The sequence below is a fragment of the Panthera onca genome, chromosome D4 (genome assembly GCF_046562875.1).
Source record: "Panthera onca isolate mPanOnc1 chromosome D4, mPanOnc1 haplotype 2, whole genome shotgun sequence".
NCBI classification, from domain to species: domain Eukaryota; kingdom Metazoa; phylum Chordata; class Mammalia; order Carnivora; family Felidae; genus Panthera; species Panthera onca.
Window position 1 is genome coordinate 93,217,310 of NC_138351.1, and position 23,463 is coordinate 93,240,772.

At 68.0% G+C, this 23,463-nt stretch overlaps 1 protein-coding gene and 1 long non-coding RNA gene across 6 annotated transcripts; one reads left to right on the forward strand and one right to left on the reverse strand.

Moving 5' to 3' along the window:
• Window positions 1-333: 333 nt before the first annotated feature.
• EGFL7 (EGF like domain multiple 7) lies at window positions 334-7,890 on the reverse strand. Of its 5 annotated transcripts, none has more exons than XM_060610356.3 (9): window positions 7,800-7,890; window positions 4,098-4,219; window positions 3,863-3,979; window positions 2,846-2,961; window positions 2,526-2,618; window positions 2,222-2,386; window positions 1,441-1,505; window positions 746-908; window positions 334-573 (listed from the first exon to the last, which is right to left on the reverse strand). In XM_060610356.3, exons 2-9 carry the CDS (start codon window positions 4,175-4,177, stop codon window positions 551-553), a joined length of 822 nt encoding a protein of 273 aa, XP_060466339.1. In that variant the 5' UTR covers window positions 4,178-4,219; window positions 7,800-7,890; the 3' UTR covers window positions 334-550. The 5 variants fall into 5 exon arrangements, with proteins under 5 accessions (XP_060466339.1, XP_060466338.1, XP_060466340.1 ...); XM_060610355.3 differs by having other exon boundaries at window positions 2,526-2,621; XM_060610357.3 differs by having other exon boundaries at window positions 746-946; window positions 2,526-2,621.
• Window positions 7,891-16,524: 8,634 nt separating this feature from the next.
• LOC132663774 (uncharacterized) lies at window positions 16,525-19,645 on the forward strand. Its single transcript, XR_013551616.2, has 2 exons — window positions 16,525-16,597; window positions 16,691-19,645. It is a non-coding gene; the product is annotated as an uncharacterized LOC132663774 (long non-coding RNA).
• The last annotated feature ends 3,818 nt before the right edge of the window (window positions 19,646-23,463 follow it).

Sequence of the window (23,463 nt, forward strand, 5' to 3'; positions counted from 1 at the left end):
CTGTCTTCCGTGGGTGGCGGTGTCCACCTAACTGGGCTGTGGGCGTCCCGGGGATCTGGGGAAGGAGGCTGAAGATCTGCTCTTTGCCCCCTGGGGGTAAAGCCAACTTGCCACCTAGAGGCTAGTTTCGCCTTCCCGGAAATCACCTGCTCCGGCCCCTGCCGCAGAGGGAGGACCGGGACCCTCTATAGGAGGCTGTAGAGAGGGGCCGTGTGGCTGCAGCCCCCTGCCCTGCCCCACGGCTGCCACCTTTCCCTCCCCCCAGGCAGCAGGCGTCCCCTCCCCCCAGGCAGCTTCAGAATGCCCTCCACGATCCACCAAGGACACAGCGGCTCCTGAACCTTCACTTTATTCTGACACAGATCACAAGGGGCCCCCCGATGTGCTGCCCAGCGACAAAGACCCTCGTACCTTCCCTCCGCCATGGGCCCGCTGGTGGGGGTGCAGAGGTGCCGGCCAGGCGGAGGCTGGATTCATAGCTAGGAGGAACGAATCCCGCCCCACCCAGCACCGTGGTGACCGGCTCTCGGGAGCCAGAGCCGGGAACCCGTCACAGCTCCTTCTTGCAGGAACCTGTGGGCGGGTGAAGGGCTGAGGTCAGAGGTCAGTGCCCCCCACCACCTCCCCCCACCCCCGCCCCGGGCAGGGCTGCCCCACCCCGCCCTCTGGCCCCAGCCCCCAGAGCCCTCAGGCTCCCAGGGAGCTCCGTGGGTGGGGAGGTGGGCACCGGGACCCTGGCACTCACAGGACCCCAGCTGCTCCTCCAGGAAGGAGATCTGCTCACTCAGGGAGTCGATGCGGTCCAGCTGCTGGAAGGAGTGAGCCAGGAGGCTGCCGGGGTCGGGGAGCCCGTGCTCCAGGGCCCTCGAGGCCAGGCTATGCAGCGGGGCCAGCACCAGCTGCAGCTTCTGTGGGGCAGGCAGAAGGTACCCTCTCTGCTCCGCAGCTGTTAGGGAGCACTGGCCGGTAAGGCCTGCCGACGCCCACACCCAGCTCTGCAGGGCCCTGGGTATTCGCCCGAGGGAGCTTCTGGGCCGGGAGGGCCAGACAGGGGGGCACCGGGGGACACCACATGGGCCAGTCCAGTGACGGTCCCCAAGGCCCAGGGTCCCGGGTCAGGGGATCTAGGAGGGGTGGACCAGAGCTTTCCAGGGGTCATCGAGCCAACGGGCCCATGGAAAGACGGCAGGGACGAGGGTAGGGGTGGACCTGGGCTCGGGCCCTCTGCCCGCCTGAGGGGGCGTGGCCAAGCATGGTCCCTCCTCCCCTGGGGCTCCCCGGCATCAGCCCGCTGCCCCTGCCAGGCCCTGGCCATCAGTACCCAGGAGGCCTCCTTCCCGGGACCACCCCCACCGAACCCCGCGACCACTCTGAGGGTCTGAGCTACGTGACGGGAGACAACCGGGGGGCGGGGGGGGGGGGTCCCGGCCCAGGCCTCACCTGTTCCAGCACGTCCACCCTTGACCGAAGCCTCCGCACCTCCTCCTCGACTGTGCCGTCTGGTCCTGGGGAGATCCCGGTGCTGAGTCGGGCAGGCCCAGCCCCACACCCCAGGCTGGCTCCTCACCTCCCCCGGGAGACCTCCCGGCCTCCGCCGAGCGTGGGGCACGGGTCTGGAGACGGGGGCTCAAGCCCCAGCGGTCACAGACCCAGCTGCCGTCGCGAGCCCACCCCTACGGCAGGCGCCCAGGCGGGCCCGCAGACCACCTCCGCACACCTCGGTGCCCCCCCGTCCCGGCCCCCACGCTGTGCCAGGGGCCCCGCGGTGCTGAGCGGTCCGGGCCGAGGTCCACACTGCGCTCCTGGTGCCAGGCTGCCGACAGCGCATTATTACTCACGGTACGAGTTTGAAGTGTCACAGCGCGTACCAAAAGTAATAATGTCCCGTCGGCAGCGGAGGTGTGGGTCTCCTGGCTGCCCGGGCAGGGGCCGCGGAGAAGACGCGGGGTGGGGGCCTTCTTCCGCTCTCTCAGCTGAGATGAGGCCCCCTCTCGGCAACCCGTTCCGTGATGCGCCGGGGGGGACGGCCACCCGCCTTTCCCCTGGGGAAGACCCCCCACTTCTGCCCGGGTCAGGGAGATGGCCTGCCGCCCGGGGCTGGCTGCCCCCACGGTGGCGGGCACAGATCGGCAGGGTGACGCCCAGCCCCCTCTCGGGCCCTCCCTGTCCCACCTCCCAGCACAGCGGCAAGGACGTGGGCGGGGGCAAGGGGGAAGCTTACCTGTTGTGGGGTTCGGGGCTAGCCGGGGGGTCCCTCTCTTGGGCAGGCAGAGGGCACCATCTGCGGACGGGCTGTGCCCCTCCTGACACCGGCACCAGTAACTGCCCGCGGTGTTGATGCAGTGCTGGGGGCAGGGGCCCCGTCCGGTACTGCATTCGTCCACGTCTGCGGGAAGAGGGGTGTGGGCAGGGAGGGGCACCCACACTGAGCCCCCTTAACACCCGCCAGTCGGCAGGCCACCCGGGACACCCAGGGTGGTGTCCACAGGACCCTTCCCCTCCGGAGGGACGGGAGCCAGCCTCACCTGTCTGGCAGGTGTCACCCTGCCATCCTGGAGGGCAGTGACAGTGACCGGGCCGGACACAGCTCCCTCCGTTCTGGCACGGGGGCTGGCATACTGCTGTTGAGGGAGAGGCCTGTCACGGACTGAGGGGGGGCCCCAGGGCCCTGCAGGGGTGGCAGCCGGGGAAGGGGCGCCGTGCAGCAAGGAGGCGCTCCACTCAGGCGAAAGCAACAGGTGCTCTGCCCGGGGTCTGGAAAGGGGGATGGGGTGTGGCACGACCAGGCCGCAGGAGCAGTTGGCTAACTGGCTGACTGGGTGCTGTGGGGCCCTGCACCTCTCACCTGCTCCACAGGCCCTGGGGAGTCCACTGGTCCTCTTCCAGCCGGGGCAGCAAGCGTAGCGAGGCCTGGTGGAGGCCGGCCCGGGGCTGCGACGGTAGGCAGTCCTGTAGATGGTCCTGCGGGGTGTGCGGGGGCAGTGGGGCGTCAGCAGACCCGGGCTGGTCCTCCCAGCTCTTCGCCGGCCTTCCCTCCCTGGGCGCCGGGCCCCTGGATGCTGAGGGTGCCCTCCTGGGCCAGCACCGCTCAAGCCCCCAGTGCAGGAACCACCTGCGGCCTGGGATCCTGGACGCCCAGCCCCGCTCCGAGCAGGCCCAGGAAGGGGTGACTCCCGAGTGGGGCTTTGCCAGCCCCTCCTTGGCCGGCCTGCCCAGTGGCAGGTGCAGGGGACAGGGCCCCACCCCTCACTGGGCGTGCATCTCAGGGTCTCAGCCTGGGCCCCACCCACACTGCCCCCACCTTCTTGGCCAGCTGGGGGTGCAGGGATATCCCACAGGGAGGTCTTTGAGAACCCCCGCAGAAAGCAAAATCTTTTTTAAGGCAAGTTGCCAGCCGAAGACGGGAGACACGCCCCCTCGTGCTGGCCACTGGGATGTCCTGGGTGTGTGGGGGCAGGGTCTCTGTCTGGTGACCACTGGGGCTGTCACGGGGAGAGGGGGACCCACTGGGGCTCCGAGGCAGGTGTCGGGGAGGCAGGCATCTCAAGCGGTAAGAACTTGTAGCCAGCCATGCCGGGAGCGGGTGAGCCCCCCTGAAAGCAGAGGGGAGCAGGCAAGATGGGTGACCCCCTCCGGAGATGGGGGGGCGGGCAGGGAGGAGATGATGTCTGAGCTTAACCACAGCCACGGCCCGGGACCAGGACCGGCCCAAGTTGACAGGGACGCCGGCCTCTGCCGTCCACTCAGTGAGTCCTTTGACCCCTCCGGGCCCGGGTTTCCCAGCTTGGGGCGACCCGCCCTCCTGGGCCTCAGGGTTTACGTGTGGCAGATGGGGGCCCTGCCGGGAGCGGGGGGCACTCACCGGTAGGTGCTGCAGGCTCGGTGCCCGTCACAGGTGGTGAGGTAGGGCTGGTACGCCCGCTGCACAAAAGACTCAGACTCGGGGCCCCTGGGAGCCCCGATGGCACACACCCTGCGGCTACAGAGGCGGGGGAGCAGCGTATCAGCCCGGGGCTCCCGGAGCCCAGACCCTGGGGAGGGGCCGAGGGCTCCTGTGCCCACCCCGCCCCCCTGCAGTGGCCAGAGGGCTGACTCACCCAGGCCGGAAGATGTGCTCAGTGCCACCCACTGCCAGCACCAGGAGCCACCCCAGAAGCAGCTCCCTGGAGTCACACATGGCCCGTGCGTCCCAGCGGGTTGGCCTTCTCCTGACGGTGGCCTGGAGCACAAGGCACAACCCCCTAAGTCCCTCTGCGGACCCCTCCTTGAGCCCGTACCTCTGCGGGCGACGGCACCCTGGGTCTGTGACACCCGTCCCACGCAGCCACTTCGCCAGCAGGAGAGCCCCAAGGCCAGTGCCAGCCCCGTCCTCCCCCAACCTGTCTCAGCGGGTGAGGCCGGCCCTTTGCCAGTCACAGGGGCCCAGGACCAGAAGCCGGCACCCTCACGGTGGGGGCGGAGGCACGTTGGTCTGGGTGAACCGTGAAGGTGTCTGCGGCTCCAGCAAAGTTCACCTGGGAAGGTGGGGGCCCAGGGGAGCCTCTGCACCCGTTCTAACACCCTGGCTAGCGCCCTCCTTGTCCTGGCAGGACAGTACCAATCTCAGTCTGCACACGGGGCGTTAGTGAGCAGAGCTGGAACCCAGCCCAGCTGGCTTGGCCCTCGGGCCCTCAGTGTCCTCATCTGCCAAATGGGGAGCCAGCCGTCGGGGGGGGCAATGAGGGTGCAGGCGCTCAGCATGCGGGAGCCATGCGGGAGCCCTGAGAACGGGGCAGAGCCTGCGTATAGGAGGGGGTCACTCCTACACTGGGGTCTGACCGGTCTGGCCCAGGGACCCCAGGACAGCGGGTCGGGGGGCACTGGAGGAGCCCTTCCCACATGCCAGTGGAGCCAGAGGCCATCCCTCTGTGCTGTGGATGGAAGTCAAGGAGGCTGGGAGAGCATTCCTGGGAATGTGAGAAACCCCAGCCCAGAATTACTGGTCTACAACATGCTGAGGGCGCCGTGCGGTCTGGGGGGGTTACCACCTATGTGTGCAGCCAAGCGTCTGGGTAGACGGGGAGCTCCCCGCCCCCATGCTCCAGGCACCCCACCCGAGGCCCCCAAGGGGCTGGGTCCCACCCAGGTGGGCAGCCCCTGGCCCTACGGGGCATTCAGCAGGAAAGCACACAGGAAAAGGCTGAACTTCTGTGGGGGCAGGAGGTAGAATCGGGGTAGGTCGCCCCCTTCTCTGGGACACCACGAGGGTCTCAGAGGCCCCTTCTCTGGCTCTGACAGCTGGTCCCATAAAGAGTGAGGCCTGCAGAGCCCCACCCCGAGGGGAGAGTGCTACCACAGCTGGTCTGCACCGTCGGCTGGGAGTGGGGTCGGCGCTCTGTTCCCCCCTGCGTCACACGGACCCACGTGGGGCGGGGAGGCAGCCGGACGAGAGTCCTTTCTTCCCGCACCCCTGCTCTTGGTCGGTGGCCAAGCGGGGAGGGCAGGGGGAAGCCGAGGTGCTGGGACTTAGTCTGGGGGGCTGTGTGGTGCTTCTCAGCAGTCTGTGGGCAGGGGCATGTCCTGTCAGAGCCAGGGAGGAGGAGCTCGGGAGTGGACCCTGGGGGGGGGAGCACAGCACACCGTTAGGGGGCGCACTCCTGGAGGTCTAGGCAAGCAGGAGAGGATGGGAGCAGGTGGCATTGGGGAGCAGGCCAGGCCCTGGGAAGGCAGAGGTGGGTCAGAGAGCTGGGCAGGAGCCCACCAGGGGCCCACAGACCCTGTGCCCCCCCCTCTCCCCCCCCCCCCCCCCCCCCCCCCGGGCTAGGTGCCTGGTGGGGGGGCGGGGCTCAGTTCTTGCAGATGTAACTGCCCCCCCACACACAGCCGCCCCAGCACCTCCCCTGCTCATGCTTTAAAAGAGGAGAGTCAGTGTTTGAAGTCATGTTTCCTCCCGGGCTGGGGGAGGCCGAGGGTGCTGCCTGGCCTGTGCTAGGCTGGCAGAATGTCATTTCCCTTCGCGGTGACAGCCCAGCTGGGGCGGAGGAGCCAGGGCGGGGGTGGCCGCAGCGACTCAGGTTGCGAAGCGATAACGTCCCACCCTCCCGGAGGGTCAGCGTGAGCCCAGCCCACTTCCCTCCCACCTGCCTGCGCGGCATCCCCGCAGCGCCCACCCGGGGGAGGGCTGGGTCCGCAGAGGGAGGGGCCCGACTCGCCGCAAAGCGACGGCCCTGGGTCCCCCTTCCACCGAGAGGGGTGCCCTGGACATTAGGACCCTGGGAGGGCGGAAAGGCGGGGTGACGGGGCACCGGGGAAGCGTCCTCTCAGCCGCCTGCCCCTTGCCTCCCCTCCCCCTGCACGCCGGCCCCGCGGGGGGTGGGGGTGAGGAGGGAGAGACACGGGGTCTGGGGCCCGCGAGGCCCTGAGTCAGGCCCTGGGTCGGGGTGGGGGGCGACGCTCGGGGCCCAGACGCGGGTGAGGGGCTGCGACGCCCCCCGCCCCCCTCGGGCCCCCGCGCGGCCCGGCTCGTCGCCTGTTACCGGCAGGGGGCGCCCTTTCCCGAGGCCGCCGGGCCCATTCTCCGGACCCGGCGCAGGATCCGGGCAGGGCCGGGGGTCGCGTCCCCGCGCGGCAGCCCCGGCGCCCCCGGCCCGCTCACCTCTCGACTCCCCGCGGTCGCTCCGCGTCGCCCCCCAGCTCCGCGCGCGCCAGGGCCCCCGACCTCCCCCGCCCCAGCGCGCAGACCCCGCCCTCGGCGCTCCCCGCGCCCCCCGGCCCGGCGCCCGCTCCCTCCGCACTCACCGCCCGAGCCGGGCGCGCACGCGCCGCCGCCGCCACCGCCGCCGCCGCCGCCGCCGCCGCCGCGCCGAGGGGCCCCGGCCCCGCCCTCCGCCCCGCCCCGCCCCCGCCCCCGGCACGCCCCGGGTGGGCCCCGAGGCCCCGCGCCCGCCCCCATTGCGCAGATGGGGACACTGAGGCCCGCGGCCAGGGCGCCCCCCACCCCCCACCCCGGGCACGGCGGTGAGTCAGCCCGAACCCGGGGCTTCGGACGCGCACCCGCCGCGGCGCGCCGCCCCTCCCGAGCCCGCTCCGAGGCCCCGCGGCGGGGCGCGCGGCCGCAGGGGACGCAGGACCGCGACGCCAGCCAGCCGGGAGGCCGCGTGGGGAGCCCTCGACCCCGCAGGCTGAGCCCCAGACGCTGGGGATGGCCGTCCCAACGGGGTGGCCAGCTCGCTAGGCACCGGGGCTGATTGAAGCTGGCCGCTACCCTGCAGCCCCACGCGGGGTGGACATAATGACCCCGGTGGCCCGGAGACCCCGTACTTAGACCGGAGCCCGGCTGGATCCTGAGTGTGACACTCAGCGACCCTCCCGACCAGAGTGCCAGGTTAGGGGGCCTGCGGGACCCCCACTGGGCACCCCCCTCCGTTCAGGACAGTCAGGACCACCCCTGAGTGTTCCTCAGGCCCCCAGGGAGCCCCCGCACCCGAATCCCACCGTCACCAGCGGGGACTCCCGGGCTCCGTTTCTGCATTTGTAATGAGACTAAGGCAGCCCCAGGGGCAGCAGTGCCCAGTGCAAGACGTGGCTCACGCAGCCGGAACCGGGTGTAGATACGCCCCACCTGGGAGAGCTGGTATTAGTGGGTCATTTCTGTACCACGATTGTCACGGCCATCATCATGCGCGAGGCACGGTGGGGGCTGGGGGGGGGCGCTTGAAGCAGAGCCCGGGCCCTGGTCACCTAAGTGCACGTGTGTGTGGAACACATTCCCAGGCACAGCCAGACCCCTGCTGCTGCCCAGAAGCTTGCTGTGGGCTCACCTGGAGGAGGGGGCTCCGTCATCCCCTGGGCTCGCGTGGCAGCCGCTCTTCCGGGTGGCGGGGGCTGCCCGTGCTTCCCTCCTGCTGAGGTCTGCAGGTCAGAGACATAGCGTGGGTTGGCGCACAACCTTGGTCACCCCGACTGGGAAGGGGGCCAGGCTCCTTGCCCCTGTGGGGCCTCAGCCTGCATTTGCCCTAACAGACTCTACCCCCGTGATGGCTGAAGCCAGATGCGTCTTTCCAGTTCTGCCTGTGCTCCCACCGTCAGCCTAGAGACAGACCGGCCTTGGGTCCCCGCGGGCAGGCTGCTGGGGGAGGGTCCTGCAAACTCCTGGGCGCGGCGAGGGCTCCTTGCAGAGCCAGTGGCTGTGGGGTGTCTGAGCATGGCCCACTCTGGGGGGGCTAAAGGAAGGGAGGGACCCCACGTGCCTGAACAGAAGCCCCCAGAACAAGAGGGCCCCGGAAGCCTCTGGCAGGTAGTCTGAGGGCAGTGGGGGCAGCTGCCACTGGGATATAGAGGGTGACAGAGGGGTCCTGCTGCGGAAGGATTTCAGGTCTCCCGGCCCCCATACCCAAGCCGGCAGCCCTCGCTCAGACCCAAGCGGTAAAGAGTTAAGAGCCAGGCCTGGGGAGGCCTTCCCTGCCCTGTCCCCTGCCCCCATCCTGTCCCTGACCCTTTGGCCCCTGCAGCCTGGCTGGGTCCTCTGGTCCTCACTCTGCTGGTAACCCGGGCTGAGGCCTCGTTCTCTGCTTCTTCCTCTGAGAAATGGGGGTTCGTCAGACACACTGCTGATGGGGCCGTGGGACAACAGAGCGGCCAAAGCCAGAGGGGCCTCCACGTGGGCTGAGGTCTTTGGGTGGGGACTCGGGCCCTCTGGGTGGAGGGGGTAGAGGAAAAACAGGCCCCCCTCAGCCTCTCTCTGCCTGAGGCCCCCCAGCCCTGCTCCTGAAGCCAGCCTGGCAGGAAGCGGGGGGCTCCTTCTGGTCCCATGTTCACTTTTGCTTTGGGGCTCCTCCCTGTGAGCCCAGTGCCCCCTCCGCCTCCCCTCCCAGACCTGCCTCGGGAGTGCCTGCCCACCCCTGAGGATGCCCCCGGGCCCCCAGGCTCCCTGAGAGGAGGGCTGAGCCAGTCTCGGGGGCGGGGGGCTTTTCCAGGACAGCAGAGTCAGCCAGAAGGAGGGTGTGTGGAGGGTGGGGGGCACAGGCCACATTTGGCTTCTCCTTTCAGGGGTCACAGCAGAGGCTCGGCTACCCAGGGCCAAGGGTTCAAGCCGGGGCCCCAGAGTCCATCTAGACTGGGCCACCCAGTAGCGGGCGCCCTCGGCCCAGGGGCCCGGGTGCCCTCCATGCGTTGGGAATGGCACCGATCGGGAAGAAACGAGGTGGCGGCTGAAGCTCAGAGGTGACACGGGTGCACGCCAGCCGACGGCTGCTGTGGTCAGCGGGGCCCGCTCCCTGCCCCCCCCCCCCCCGACGTCACCCCTGCCGTACCTGATATTGCCCAGGCCTGGGCTTGGCCGTGGCCACCATCGCTGCCTCCGGGGGCCAGAGGTGGACCCCAGCCCTGTCCTGCCGCCCCGAGGCACCTCGGGAGGCCGCCTGCCTGGCCTGCCCCCTGGAGCTTCCCTCTCGGCTCTGCGGGCAGCCGTCAGGGCAGGGAGGCTCCTCCCGGGCAAGGAAGGGCGGCTTTTTATGCACCGTCCCGTGTAAATCAGGATTGGGATGGGCCCTTCCCGGCCGGACTTCCTGTGTGTGTTCCCCGCTGATAACAGGGAGCTGTCAGCGAATAAACAGGAGGCCCAGGGGCAGGCGGGGGCCGTCAAGGGGGTGGCCTGGTCGAACTGTGGGCAGGGGTGGGGGAGTCGTCCCCCGGGACCTCTAACTCTGAAGCAGCTGGAGACCAGCCTCAGGCCCGGCTGGCGACCCTGGGACCCACTGGTCCCTGTGTGTGGCAGAGGACCTGGCTGGGAAGGCCCTGGGCCCAGCCACCTGGTGGGACCGCAGGCCACGTTCCTGCAGCTCTGCAGAAGGGACTGTTTGTTCTGTGCCCCTGGACTCTCCCCTAGGGCGTGTACCCGCACCCCCAGATGTGCGTGTCACAGGGTGGGAGGCAGGGCCCACAGCCCCGGGCGGGGACACCCAGCCAGAAGAGACCTGGGGATGGGCAAGGTAGGCCGGTAGTCAGAGAGCAGCCCATTCGATGTGTCCCGGGGACCCAGCGTGGCTCGGTAGGAGTGACAGGGAGGGACAGTCATCAGCTCGAAGCCTTCTCCAGGAAAGCCACCCCAAGGGGCAGTGAGCCCCCAGTCCTGGAGCTGTGCCAGCACGGGGCCTCTCTTGGGGGCAGGGAAAGCGTGTCCCCTGGCCCTCCTGCCCCCTTCGGCCTCCAGAAGGCTGAGGGTTGGGAGGGGTGAGGGTGGAAATGGAGGAATGCAGGAACCTTTGGGCGGCCAAAGGGGGTGCTTCCTCGGTTTGGCCAGGGGGTTCAGCCCTCAGCCCCCCGGACTGACCCTGTTTCCTCATTTAGGTGGTGCTGGGGACCCACAGATTGGGCATCAGTTGCTGTGATCGGGGTGCGTGGGTGCCCAAGGCGGGGCTGGGCAGCCGCTGAGGACACACCCAGACCACACAGTTGGCAGAGGGTCCCTGATCACGCAGGGCCACTCCAAACCCTAGCTGTCCTGGGGGTTCGAGCCTTGCTCCAGGGTCGGCCACTTCCCGCCCGCAGCCTGGAACACCCTCATTTCTCTGGCCTTGAGCGCCTCTGCTGGCCCTTACCTCCCTCCGGCCCCACCCAGCTGGATGTCCTGGCCAAGAGGGGCAGGTGGAGGGCAGCTTGGAAAATTCCCCCAGAGCGACCGGCCTCCTCCCCACCCCCACGGTTGGGGCAGGGTCCGCTGCAGCCACAGGACTGGGGGGCCTTTCTCGGTGGTGCCCCCCCTCCCGCCCCGAGGCTGGAGCTGGCAGCCGAAACCCTCCTCCCTGTCCCCCCACCCGCCCGCGCCGTCCCTCCCCCACATTCGCCCCATATTCAGCAATGGCTGAATGTACTCTACAGAGCGTGAGAGAGGCGCCCCCGCGGCCCACCGCACCCAGACCCCCACCCGGAGATGTGCTCCAAGCCCCTGGGTGGGAGACCAGCAGACATCAGGGTTGGCTGCATCCGGCCCCGTTTTGTGTACATATGGGGAAACTGAGACCCAGGGGAGGGAGACTTGCGCCAGGTGAACAGTGGGACAGAGCAGGGCCGGAACGGGGCAGGACTGGTCGGCTCCTTCCTTCTGCCTTTCTTTTCTCCACGACTGCCTCCCCGCTCCCTCAGGGGGTCAGCCCCCCACCCTCAGACCTTCCCTGTCAGTGCGGGGAGTGGGGGGTGGGGGTGGGGGGCGAGAGGGGGGTGCTGACTTTGGGTGTAGCTAATTAGCCAATTATGGGAATGGTTAATGGCTCAGCTTTCCCTTTAAAGCTTGGGCTTGTTAGGGAACTTTCTGGAAGGATGCCGCAGAGCACAGAAGTACAATACAAACAAACATGGGGAGAGGAAAGAAAGCCGGGCTCCCTGGCCCCTGGGTGCCAGCCAGGGTGGGGCCCAGGCTCTGCCTGCTGCCCACCTGTTCTGTAGCCCCCACTGCCCTGCCTCCAGCCCCTCCCTGAGCTGAGATCGGAACCGGTCTAAGGAAAGGAGGCCTTGGGTCCAGGCGCTAAGGGCCCAGGTTCGCCCTGACTTGTCATGTAAACCCCGCCGTGCCCTCCACTCTCAGGATCCCGGAGCCTCAGGGGCAGACACAGGAGGAGGGCTGGGGTCCTGCCCTAACACGGCCCGTTAGGGACGGGAAGGAAGGAGACGGGTGTGGGGGAACTCCGGGAGGCCCCGGGGGGCCTGGAGAGGGGCGAGGCGTGCCTTCTGCCCCACGGCCGCCCCGGAGTGATGGATGGGTGGAAGGAGGCCTCCTGGAGGGGTGGGCTGGGGCTCCCTCCACCCCCACCCCCACCCGGCCTCTCCTCCCACCCCCGATGCCACCCGTGGAGACTCACGAAACACACAGCCTGCCCTCACGGAGTCATCTTTGAGAGGAGTCACTGTTCCTGTGCCCCAGGCCCATATCCCCTGAGAGCAGGGTGGGTCCCGGGCAGACCTAGCCAGCTCAGAGACCTGGGCCTGGAGCCTGGCCGGCTTCCGGCATGGCATCCAAGGCTGGAGAAAGCTTGCTTTCCATTGCTGGAGACTCTGGGCCTCAGTTTCCCCCACCCACCCCAGGCACAGCAGAGCTGGATCCTTGCAGCTGCCTCCCAGTCTGCCTGAAAGTTCTGAAGTTGGTTGGAAAGGGGTCTTGCTGCCTTACCTTCCCTGAGCGTGCCGGTCAGGCAGTGGGGCGTGGCATAGGTCAGCCAGGAGCTCCCGGGACCCCTCACCACCGAGCTTTCGGTCTCTGCAGCCCCTGGAGAGGGTAGACCGAGCCCCCAGCAGAGGCCGGCTCAGGCGGCTTGAGGCCGAGGGGCACCGGGCGAGGCGTGTGACCAGGGCTGCAGGAAGGAGGGACGAGAGCGCAGAGCAGAGGAGAGATGGGCCTTCCTGTTTACCCCCGGAGCAGCCTCTGGCCTCGGGATAGGGTGACTCTGTCACCACGGCGGGGTCCAGCTTCTCGCCAGATGTGCCGAGCCTTCACCAAGGGATGCGCGGAGCCCGGTGACCTGTCTGTCCCCGGTGGGGGCTGGGCACCCCCAGGCCGGGTGAGCCGTCGATGCCTGAGCTGGGCAAGGTCTCGAAGGGAACCTGACGTTTTCTAGGGAGCCTGGGGTCTTCAGTGCTCCGTCCTCCACCCCACTGCCCACGGGCCCCCGCTCGGCCTGCCTGCTGGAACCCCCCCCGTGCCAGGCACCGTGCACGGCACTCACGAAATAGCCTTCAGATGATGCATCGGAGGCAGCCGGGGGCAGCCAGTGGGAAATGAAAGCCCTGGTCGTGGGGCCCAGGGGGGCCTGAGCAGCGGGACACCCTTGGGGGACGCTTGGTCCCTTCTCCCTGCCCCCCGGGGCCCCACTTCCTGGGGACTGCCCACGCCGTCACGATACCCTTCCTGCGGCCCGTCCACCACTGCTCAGGCCGGAGGCCCAGGATGCCACCTTTGCCCCGTCCTTCGTTCCCATAGACCCCCACGGGCTGTGCCTTCAGAACACGTCCCTCCTGCCACTGCCCCATTCTGGTCCAGGCCACCATGCTTCTTACCTGGGTGACCTCCTCCTCGGCCCACGGGGTAGCCCTGTCCCCCACCCCGGTTTTTAGGGAGCTTTGTGAAGGGTGACATCAGATCGTGTGACGTCCTGTAAAGCACAACAGAAGGCTTCCCAGCACACTCGGACCAGGTCTGATCCCTCACTCGTGTCCCGATGCCCCTCCCTGAGCGCCAGCTCCATGCTGCCGAGCGGGACCTCATTTGTGCCGCTCACACGGGGATGGAGCTGGCCCCCTAGCAGGTGCGCAAAGGGCAGGGAGAGGCCATGCGGGCCACCCATCACAAGCCCACCCAGACGCCCCCCCCCCCCCCCGGGCTGCTGCACACGTGCGTCCTCACAGAAAGATGCGCACCATGGGGAGCACGGGCAGCCAGCACCCCTCCAAGAGAGGCCCCGAGTCCGCCCCAGGCGCCCACGGCGTGGTTCCGCCTGCTTTCATGGAGTTTCAAGTCCACGGCGCCGCACGGTGCCCGAGTGGTGTTGGCCTCTCCCGCTCCGTGGCACGTCTGTGGGCGGCTGGTGCTGCTGTGTGGCCGGTGCGGCGGTGTGCCCACCCTCTGGGCAGCTCCGTGTTCCGCAGGGAGAACAGAGCAGGCCACGCACACCGCCGGCCCTGGATCTTACCCGTGGTGCTGCTTTGGTGGTCTCTGTGCCCGCCTTCCGGCGTGGCTCCCGGGCGCCTGTCCCTGGGACTGTCTTGGGGGACCCGCTGGTCCGGGGAGACCTGTAACACCAGGGACTGCCCAGCAGAACTCCTGGTCACTCCCCCAGTGCCAGGGTACCCGGTGCCTCATGCCCTCTTGGCACACTCTGATGGTTTTGCTGTGGTATCGCTGGATTATTATTCCTTTAACGGAGGGAGAAAGACTCATCCTGTAGTGGAGACACCGAGGCAGGGTGAAAGCCAGGCACAGGACTCTCGGGGAGCAGCACAGCCCCCAGGGCGCCGAGCTCCGGGCTTCGGCGGGCCCAGCAGTCTGCAAGCTGCGGGCACGGTGGACGTCCCAGGGCACTGAGTGGGTCTGGGCGGTGGAGAGAGAAGGGGCAGCCCGCTGGGGAGCGGGAGTGGGCTTAGGGGTCCCCCTGTGCAACTTCTGCTGTGGCTGTGCTCTGTGTTCCCGCTGCCAGGAGCCTCCAGGAAACACCCACCTCCGTAGTGCAAGGGCTGTTGGCCAGGTGGGGGTCCAGGTGCTGACCATGGCCACGAGGTGGGCACTAGATCCTGCCTGGAGGCTCACAGGGCGGGCATTTGTGGTCAGGGCCCAACTGCCAGAGCCTCTTGCTGAGCAGGGAGAGCCCCTGGCAGAATCCAAGACCCCTCCCGCCTCCCCCCAGTACTGCGGCCAGGCCCTCGAGGGTCACCTTCGGGGTGCTTGGCCCCCTGGCCAGGGTTTGTCCCAGTGCGGGCTCCTCTGGGCCCTGGGGGCAGCCCCCACCCCCTTGGGGCTCCCTCTTTCGTGGGGGCTGAGGAAGGGGGCTTGCCCCGGACCCCCACCCCCGGCCTGGCTCCCCGGACGGAAGCCCCACTCGCAGTCGGCCTGCAATTTGCGAAGCCCGGCGGATGGGGCGGCCGTTAACGCCGAGAGGAAAAAACACTTTATCTCCCGGGACGGAAAGGGAAGCTCCTGAGAAGGGGGGCAGGTTGATGGAGGTGGGTGACCGTTCAGCCCTGCCTGAGGGGGCCATCCTGTCCCCGCCCTGCCCACCAGGGAGAGAGGGAGCCAGGCCCTCTGAAGCCGACGAGAAGGACAACTGAGGCCCTTTGGCACCACGCCGCGTGCACGTGGGTCCTCGTGGGCTCTCACGCCTGCCCTGCCAGCTCCGGGCCGGGATCCGACCCCCTTTATGGAGGAATGACCTCTCGGGGCCACAGAGACTGGCGCGGGAAAAGCCTGACCTCTGACCCAGAGCTGAAGCTCTCCCGGGGCGTGGGCAGGCAGGGGTGTAGGGGCCGTGAGGGACAGATGAGCCGGTCTCTGTCCCCAGGCAGGCTCCTGGTACGTCATCTGTGACTGCCTATTGTCCCAGCGGCCAGGGGAAGCTGAGGCTGCTAGGAGGGGCATCAGAGTCCCCTCCCCAGGGACACCGTGACACCTTCGGGGTTGTCACGGGCGCCAGTGAAGGCAAGGGCATTAGAAGCTGGAAGGCTTCCCTGCCTCAGTTTCCCCATGTGTCAGATCAGAGTGTGGAGGGTCTGGGGGCCCTTGGGGGGGGGGATCCAGAGGCCTCCGAACTCCACCAAGTTGGGTGGTTTGTGCTGGGCCTTCCCAGGGTGGGGGGAGGAGGGGTCGGCAGCTTCCACCAGGTCCCCAGGGGGCCCGTGACCCCAAGTGCGGAGTCCGGGTGGGTGGCCTCGAAGCGTCTCCAGCATCCCCCGTCCACGACCTCAGCTCCAAAGGTGCCTGTGAGTATCATTATTTTTCAATATCCTTAAAAACGTAAAGAGAGAAAGGAAAGAGGCCAGAAATCTCTGCTTCCTCTCAGCCAGGAAACAGGAAGTGAGTGTGCGGGCAGATTGCGAGCCAGGCTGCAGGAACAATGGGGCCCCCCCGAGGGAAAGGGGAACTGCGTCAAGCAAGCAGCCAGGGTGGGGGGCCCGCCTGACCTCTCCCAGCCGTGTGGGGGCCCCGCGTAAATTTAGTCTGGGTCTTTCCTGATGAAAAGCTCCAGTGCCCTGCTGCTGGGGGGAGGGGGCGCGAGGCCCACTGTGGCCCCCGGGTGTCGGGGCTCCTGGCCCCTTAGGGTCCATCCAGCTGTGCCCTCCTCTCCCCTATGGGTAAACCGAGGTCCAGGGGGGAAGAGCCTGGCCTGGGGGCCGTGCGGTGTGGGGAAGGCACACCAGCGCCTGTGTGGTCAGGGCTGCTGGTCGTCCCCGGAGGGGCCCCAGGCCCAGAACGCGAGGAGAAATGCCTCCCCTCACGCCCCCTGCCTCAACGTACCACCTCGCGCCCTGCCGTTAAGGGAAAACACGCCTGGCGGAGGCGGAGGGAGGGCAGCAGCGAACGGGCGCCGTGCCAGGCCTGGCTCTGGGCCCCTGGCGGCGCGATCTCAGGCCGGGTCCAGGGGGGCCGTGACTCCTCAGCCCCATGGGTCAGCGTGGCGTCTCTGGCGCGGGCCCACGGAGCCGTAAGTCGCACGGCGCACGGCGCCCTCTCTCCAACGGTGCAAGTCTGCGGAGCGTCGTCTGGTGACAACGCCCAGCGGCCGCCATCACGGCCGATCTCAGAGCCCTTCCCTTGCTTCGAAACCAGCCTGGAGCTTTGAGCGGTCGCCCCCGGAGCCCTCCCGTCCCATCCCCGCTGTGCCTTCCGTGTCCAGACGTGCCCGTTCTGGAGTTTCACACGAGTGGGATCCCATGCTGTGTGGCCCTTGCGTCGGGCTTCTCAGCACGTGCCAGGCTCGTGGGTTCCGTGGCGCGTGTCCGTGCCGCCCGGTGTGGGTCTGCCTCGTCCTGTCTGTTCCTCAGCCGGCAGACGTCGGGTCGTTTCTACCCTCTGGCTGTCGTGAACCCTGCGAACGCCCGCCCAGATTTTTCCGTGGACGCGGACGCTCACTTCTCTCAGGTACAGACCTGGGCGTGGGGTCATGGGATCGGGTGGTGGCTCTGTGCCCCCTTCTGCCCCCTTCTGCCTCTGTGATCACACTCCTCTGCCCAGCCCCAGGAAGGCCAGAGGAGCCACTGAGGTCCTACGGGGACCCTGGGACGGCATAGGAAGGGCACCTATGGCGTGGAGCTCGTGGCCTCCTCCGGGCCGGCTCGAAGCTCAGCCCCAGAAGGCTCTCTCGGGACGTCACTCGGCCTGTGGGCTGTCGCCTTTCTGCAGACGTGGAGCCGGGAGTCAAAGGGACCCCCCAGGATGCTGTCCCAGACCCGGCCCTGGAGCCCCTTGGAGATGCAGGTGTTCCGGATTCTTGGGGTCCAGGCCAGTCCTGGGCAAGCCCCCATCCTTTCCAGTGTCCTCGGGCCGTAATGGTAATGATCAGACGCCCCAAGCTAAATCTTAGGGTTCCCCTTTGACCTCCGCTGTGCCAGGAGTGGACTGGGGTCCGGAGAGGCAAGCGCCCCTCGAGGCCATCTGGCACACGGCAGAGCTGGGCTTAGAGTCCAGGCCCCCCGAGGCCTCCACGTGGCCGGCACCCGCTCGCTGCCTCCCAAGCGCGTTCTAGGATCAGAGTGCTCCCTGGTGAGCAGGCGCCCCGTGCCTGGGTTCCCGGTGTCCTTGACCCCCTGCATGTTCTCCACCAACACCCACCACTGTTCCGGGGTCACTCGCCCCCGGGCGTGACCTTGGGAAGGTGGCCCGGTGTCCTTCCCTGGGAAGGGAGGGGATTGGAGTCAGGCCTCCCTCCAGCCTGGCGATCGTGGTGGCAGCTTGTGAGCAGGTACCAGGTGTGGGGGCCGCCCTGAGTCTGAGAGGTCGGTGGCACTGCCTCAGACCGCCATCCTGGCCCCGAGGACGCCAGCCAGACCCTCAGCCAGGATGCCCTGCAGCCCGTGGTGGCCCCCCACCCCCACCCCCGGGCCCGCCTGGGGATCGCAGCTTCCTGAGCCAACCCCGTTCTGCACAATAGCCGGAAACGCCTTGCTCGGGCTGTGGTCCAGGCGGCCATGTGTGGCCCTGGGAGGGCTGGGAAGGCTGCTTTGCGTGAGCGCCAAGCCCCCCTGGTGGCCCTGAGAGCCCCGCCGGCCTGTTGTCTCTGGGCGGACCATGGCCACCTCCCCACGGAAGGCTGGGCTGGCGGGGTGTTCGGGACGTGGGCCACAGCTGGCCATCATGCCCAAGGCACACCCCGCTCTGTGGTCAGGAAGGGACGCCCCACTCCCACCGTGGCCCAGCCAGGAGGCTCCGCCAGGTTCGTAGGGCGAAGCGTAGAGGGCTCAGGGCTGTAGTCTGTGCCGATGTCCACGGGATCTTAGTGGGTCAGACTCAGGGGGTACAGGAGCGCCCCGAACCTCGCCCCACTCAGCTCCCCCCCCCACTTTAAAGGACCAGTATCCAGAAGGGAGGGGAGCACCTTCCTCACTGGGCTGATGCCCGGAGTCGTGGTCCAGCCGGGCCCAGCGCCCCTGCGGGAGGACACAGGTCAGGGACGAGGCTTCTGCCCCGGGAGGCTGAGAGGACGTGATCCCTCCAGGGGCGGAGAAGCCAGCTGGCCTGTGGCTGGGAGGGGACAGGAAGGTCTCTCTGGGCCACGCGTCACCGACTGGGATTGTATTTTGCCGCTCCAAAATGGAAATAGATGTTTTCTGTGTATCGTCAGGGCCGTGAAGTGATACGTGCTGGTTTTGAAAGAGCCGTTGGATCGGAAGCACGAAAGCCGACGAGAAAGCGGTGCGTCTCGCGTCCCACCGCCTGGCGTTTGCAGGGCTCCTGCGTGCCCGCGACGCCCCGCCGTCCACAGGGGCGAGGGTGCACGGGCCTGCACAGAGCGGCTCCCGCCAGGCCAGCGCGTCCTCGAGGTCAAGCGTGCTGGGGGCTGAGTTACGTTCAACACTTACAACAGGACACGTACACTTCCCACAAGACTATTTTTTACCGCGCTTTTGGGTTCATGGCAATATTGAGAGGAAAGCACCGCGTTTGCCCGTGGGCCCCTGCCCTCACGGCGGGCTCCCTGCCAGACACCCCACCAGGTGCTGCACTTGTCGCGGACCCACACGGACGCGTGGTCGTCACGCAGAGCCCGGAGTGTGCACGGGGCCGTCCGTCCCGTGGGTTTGGACAGACGTGTAATGGCACGCACCTGCCGTTCCGTCTCCCACGCGGTGTGCTCGCCGCCCTACCGTCCCGAGCACACAGTTTCGTGTCCGTGCCGTGTGCGGGCCCAGGACGGGTGCCCGCCCGCCGCCAAGTGGGATTCCGCGGTACGGTGACCGCGGTTTGTAACAGAAGTGGCTCACTTACGGTGTCCCCAAGAGTAAACACGGAAATACCACGCGGCACAGCCTGTCCGCTCCTGGGTCCGCGCAGGAAGGCGCTGACGGCGGGCACTGGAAGACGGATGGTCGGACACCTGCCGCCCGTGGCTACAGTTCACGACAGCCACCTGTGCGCCCACCGATGTGCGGGTTGGCGAGGTGGCATTGCCACACCACAGGATATTGTTCAGGCACAAAACGGCCTGAAGCGCCCACACGCACCGCCACGTGGATGGGCCTCAACGACGTGCACATAGGAAGGGCGTTGGTGCGTTGGTGCGGGTGGGGGGCCGGGGGCCGGGCGGCCCGCTTGCTGGGTGCGGAGCCTCAGGCTGGCAAGACGATGCATTTTGGGGGCCAGATGCCCGTAGGGGCCGCACAGCGGTGTGAGTGCAACCAATGCGGCCAACCTGTGTCGTGTACGCGCTCCCACGACTTGAGAGAATTCATAATGGAACGTGCCAGGGGCGCCCGGGGGGCTCAGCCGGTTACGTGTCCGACTTCGGCTCAGGTCATGATCTCGCGGTCTGTGGGTTCGAGCCCCGCGTCGGGCTCTGGGCTGACAGCTGGGAGCCTGGAGCCCGCTTCCGATTCTGTGTCTCCCTCTCTCTCTCTCTCTCTCTGCTCCTCCCCCGCTCGCACTCTGTCGCTCTCTCTCTCTCAAAAATAAATACACGTTAAAAAAATTTTTAATGGAATATACCAGCCCCCAGGCTCGTACACTCTCACGGTGAGCTGCTAGGCACGTGGACTTCATCTCGATGAAGCTGGAAACGAAAAGAATCACCCGCAGGCGGGTGGGGCCCTGCCGGAGCCTCAGAGCGGCTGCCCGCCGGGCTGTGCCGATGGCCTGAGAGGTATCCGGGGACTGGCTCTCACCCCACGAGACACGGGGGGCATATTTGGGGGGACCCCAGCCCAGGAGGGCGCATCTCCTGGGCCCAGGCCCTCTGTCCCACGCTCCCGGGGGGGCCTGGTGCGGCCCCCGCCCTCCCGGCTCGGTCTGCAGCGCCCTCCGCGGCCCAGTGCTCACCCTCGTGCCCTTTCCCCAGCCAGGGGCAGCTCCCGGAGCTGGGAGAGATCACTTCTGGGGCCCGAGGTCCTCCACAGCCCGTTTACCAGACCTGCTGTGCGGCCAAGGGTTGTGGTCACTGTGGGCAGTGGGGCACGGCTAACAGTCCCCTCTGCCCGTTGTCAGACTCATGATGACGAGGTCATTTTAGGTCAGATGGCAGGTAGAGTGGCTTGGGAGCTGGGTCCCCGGGGGTCAGCACAAAGGCTGAGCCAGGCCCGAGCTTCCCTGGGACCTCAAGCGGGGACACGGGCAGCCTCTGCTCCTGGGGGCCTCCTGGATAGGCCTGAACCACAGGAACACTGTGCACAGAGGCGCTGGGAGGGGTGGGGACCCACTCCCCTGCTCCTTGAGAGCTGAGAGAGAGCACTGGCCCCAGGGCGGGGGAGCCGGGCAGGAAGGAAGCCTCGGTGGCCGTGGCCAGCTTGGTCCCGGCTGGGCCAGGAGCCCTTGCCACCCGGGGCCCCAAACTCCCCCAGGCCTCTGAGCACAGGGGCGGAGAGGAGGCGGAGGGGGAGGCAGAGGGGGAGGGGGAGGAGGGCCACCACCGGGCCCTGGTCCTCCCGCCCCAGCAGGAAAGGCTGACCGGGGCCGGGGACAAAAGGCGGACGTGCGGCTGGCCATGTGGGCCCTTATCAGGCCCGCACCCGCCGGGCCGCAGGGTCTCTGCGGAAACGCTCCTCTCTGCCCGCCTTCCTGCCTGCGCCCGGCCACCCCGCCGGGCGCTGTGCAGGGGCGAGGGGAGGCTGGCAGGGGTGAGGCGGTGGGGGCAGCCGGCGCAGGCCCCCTGGCCTCCGGGGCTCCGGACGGAGATTGGAGGAAGCGTGAGCATTCTTCTCTCTGCCTGCCGCGTGCTGTGACGTGACAGCTAATGTTCTCCCCGTCTGGCAGGCGCCCCGGGCCATCGAAAGGCCCTGCAGTCCCGAGACTGTGGCCGACCAGGTCCTTGCTCGTGCTCGGGCCCCGCTGGGACTGTGCGGCCCGGGGCGGGGGGGGGGGGGGGGGGGGGGGATGAGCACAGGCAGGTGGGGCTTCCCCGGGGGGGGTCACCACACACTGTAGCCCACCACACTCCCCGGGGATCTGCACGCTGTGTTTTCTCGGCAAAAAGCGTGTCCTGATGAACAGATTCGAGGAGGTCGCTGCTGCAGGCCGCGGGGGACGGGGCTCGGCGGTGTTCCCACCAGGACCCACGGTCGGCGTGGGGGTGGGGGTACAGGGGGCCTTGTCCTGCGGACCCTTCTCACCACCCCTGGGGGCAGGCGCTGTGGGCTCTGTGGTGCCACAGCCTGAGTGTCCCGGCCATGCCAGCCTCCTGCCCCTGCCGTCCAGCCCCGGCCCAGGCCCCCGCTGCCCCCTGGTGGACGCGGGGCAGGTTGAGGCCGAGCTGGTGGCAGTCATCGCTCACAGCACCCCGCCCACCCCAGCGCGGGCCTGCGGGACATCAGGCTGGGGAGAATGGGGGACCCAGACCAGCCAGGTCACTGGTCCTTCATGATCGGCTTCTGGGACCTTCTGCCCACCGAGTGTGGCACGAAATCTGCGGGAGGGCTGCCGCACTCTGAGGAGGGGGGCCAGGCCCAGCCTTCAGAGCCATCCCCAGAGCTTCAGCTGCGCAGGCCTCCCAGCGAGACCCCAGCATTTGTCCCGTTGCCCACAAAACCCACAAGACCCTCTCCCACCCCACCACTGCCCGGGAGGACACAGGAGCAGGCGGGGTTGGGGGGCGCTTCGGGGAGGACACTGCTGGTCCTCTGGGGCTCGTCAAGACCAGGCGAACAACTGTCACCATCTCCCCAGCATGTTAAACCCAGAGTTGGGTGTGACTGCACCCCCCGCCCTCCCCGGCACCGGACCCTGGGTTGGAGGGTTGCTCCGCCCCTCCCCCACACACCCAATGGCCCCAGGTCCCGGGCTCCAGGCCCCAGGCGGCGGCTAAGTCAGTCTGGAGCCTCAGGCTTCCCTTCTGTGAAATGGGCAAGAGTCTCTCCTGGGTGCCTCTGTGGCCGGGCTGAGGCCTTGTCTTCAGACAAGGCATGTAAACCTGTAATCGTGTAAGCCGAGCTCGGTTAATTACTCCCATTTCCAGAATGAACAGACCAGCGTACAGAGAAGTTTCTCAGTTCTGGTGCCTGGGGAACCTGACCTTAGGGTCAGGGGCCTGGCAGCGGGGACTTTTCGAGCTCCTGGAGGGTGCCAGGGTGAGGCCAGGGTAGAGAGTCCCCATCCCGGTGGGACCTGACAAGGTATGGTCCACCGCCACGGGGAGCAGAGTCCGGTGGTCACTGCCCGGGGCCTCCGTGGTCATGCAGGCTGCCCCGATGACACGGGCCACTTGAAGGCACCCAGAGCCCGCGGCAGGGTCCCCCATTTCCGCATAGGGCAGGAAGGGCTCCAGGAAAGCCCCCAGATGCTTACATGTCTCTGATCCCAGGCTTCTCCTGGGTGGAGAGGGGCTGATCAGTCACTCGAGGCATGGGAACAGGGAGAGACTGGTCTTGGGGCTCAGGTCCTGGCTCTGCTATGGGATGTGACCTCTGTGCCCTCACCCAGGATCAGGCCATGCCATGGGCAGCATTAGGCCAGTGTCTGGCTGTGAGAGTCCCTCCTGGTGGTCCCGGCTGGGGCCTGTGACCCACGGAGCAGAGAGGGAGGGCCCCGGCCCAGGATTCGGCTGCTGCAGCGGTCAGCTAGGTCCCCGAGGATTGCCGGGCCCAGGGTGCCTGATTCCCCATCCCATGAGGCCAGGGCATCGGCTCCAGTGGTGCTGGCCTCAGCCACGCGCTGAGCTGGCGGATGGGGTGTGCACGGGGCCCAGGACGGGCCCAGCACTTGTGTCCAGAGCACGTCCGCACTCGGGACCCGTCTGGCTGGATGCCTTGCTGCTGACCCGAGAGGTCAGAGGAAGTCCCTGGTGTTTTCCAGCCTCCCTTGCTGATACCATCCATCTGGGCCGCTCCGGGGAGCACCCAGGGTGTCCCCGGGAGCCCTGTGTCCTGCCCCCTGCCGTCTGCTCACCTCTGTGACCACACCCCTGGGGAAGCATCAGGGGCTTACGTGACATCTGGCTCCCATCTCCATGCTGGGGGGCTCACTGGGAGCAGGGGTCTCAGCCCACACCCCAGACACAGGGCCTGGCACTCAGGGACACCCAGGCCTTCCTGCCCTGTGTTGACACTCAGGGTGGCCCGTCCATTCCTGTCCCTCCGGGCCCGGAGGAAGGGTGGGGGGCAGGGACGGCTCTGAGCGGAGCCTGGGAGGGACCCCTTCCCGGTTTTCATCCTGGTAGTCCCCACGGGCCCTGCTGCTGCTCCCACAGTAATCTGCGAGGAGCGGGTGGGCGGGGCCCCATGCCGTTCACCCGCTGACCACCGGGCGGCGGTGTTCCACCGCGTGGGCCAGGCTGGAACCCGCCCTGGCCTGGTGGGTACAGCCAG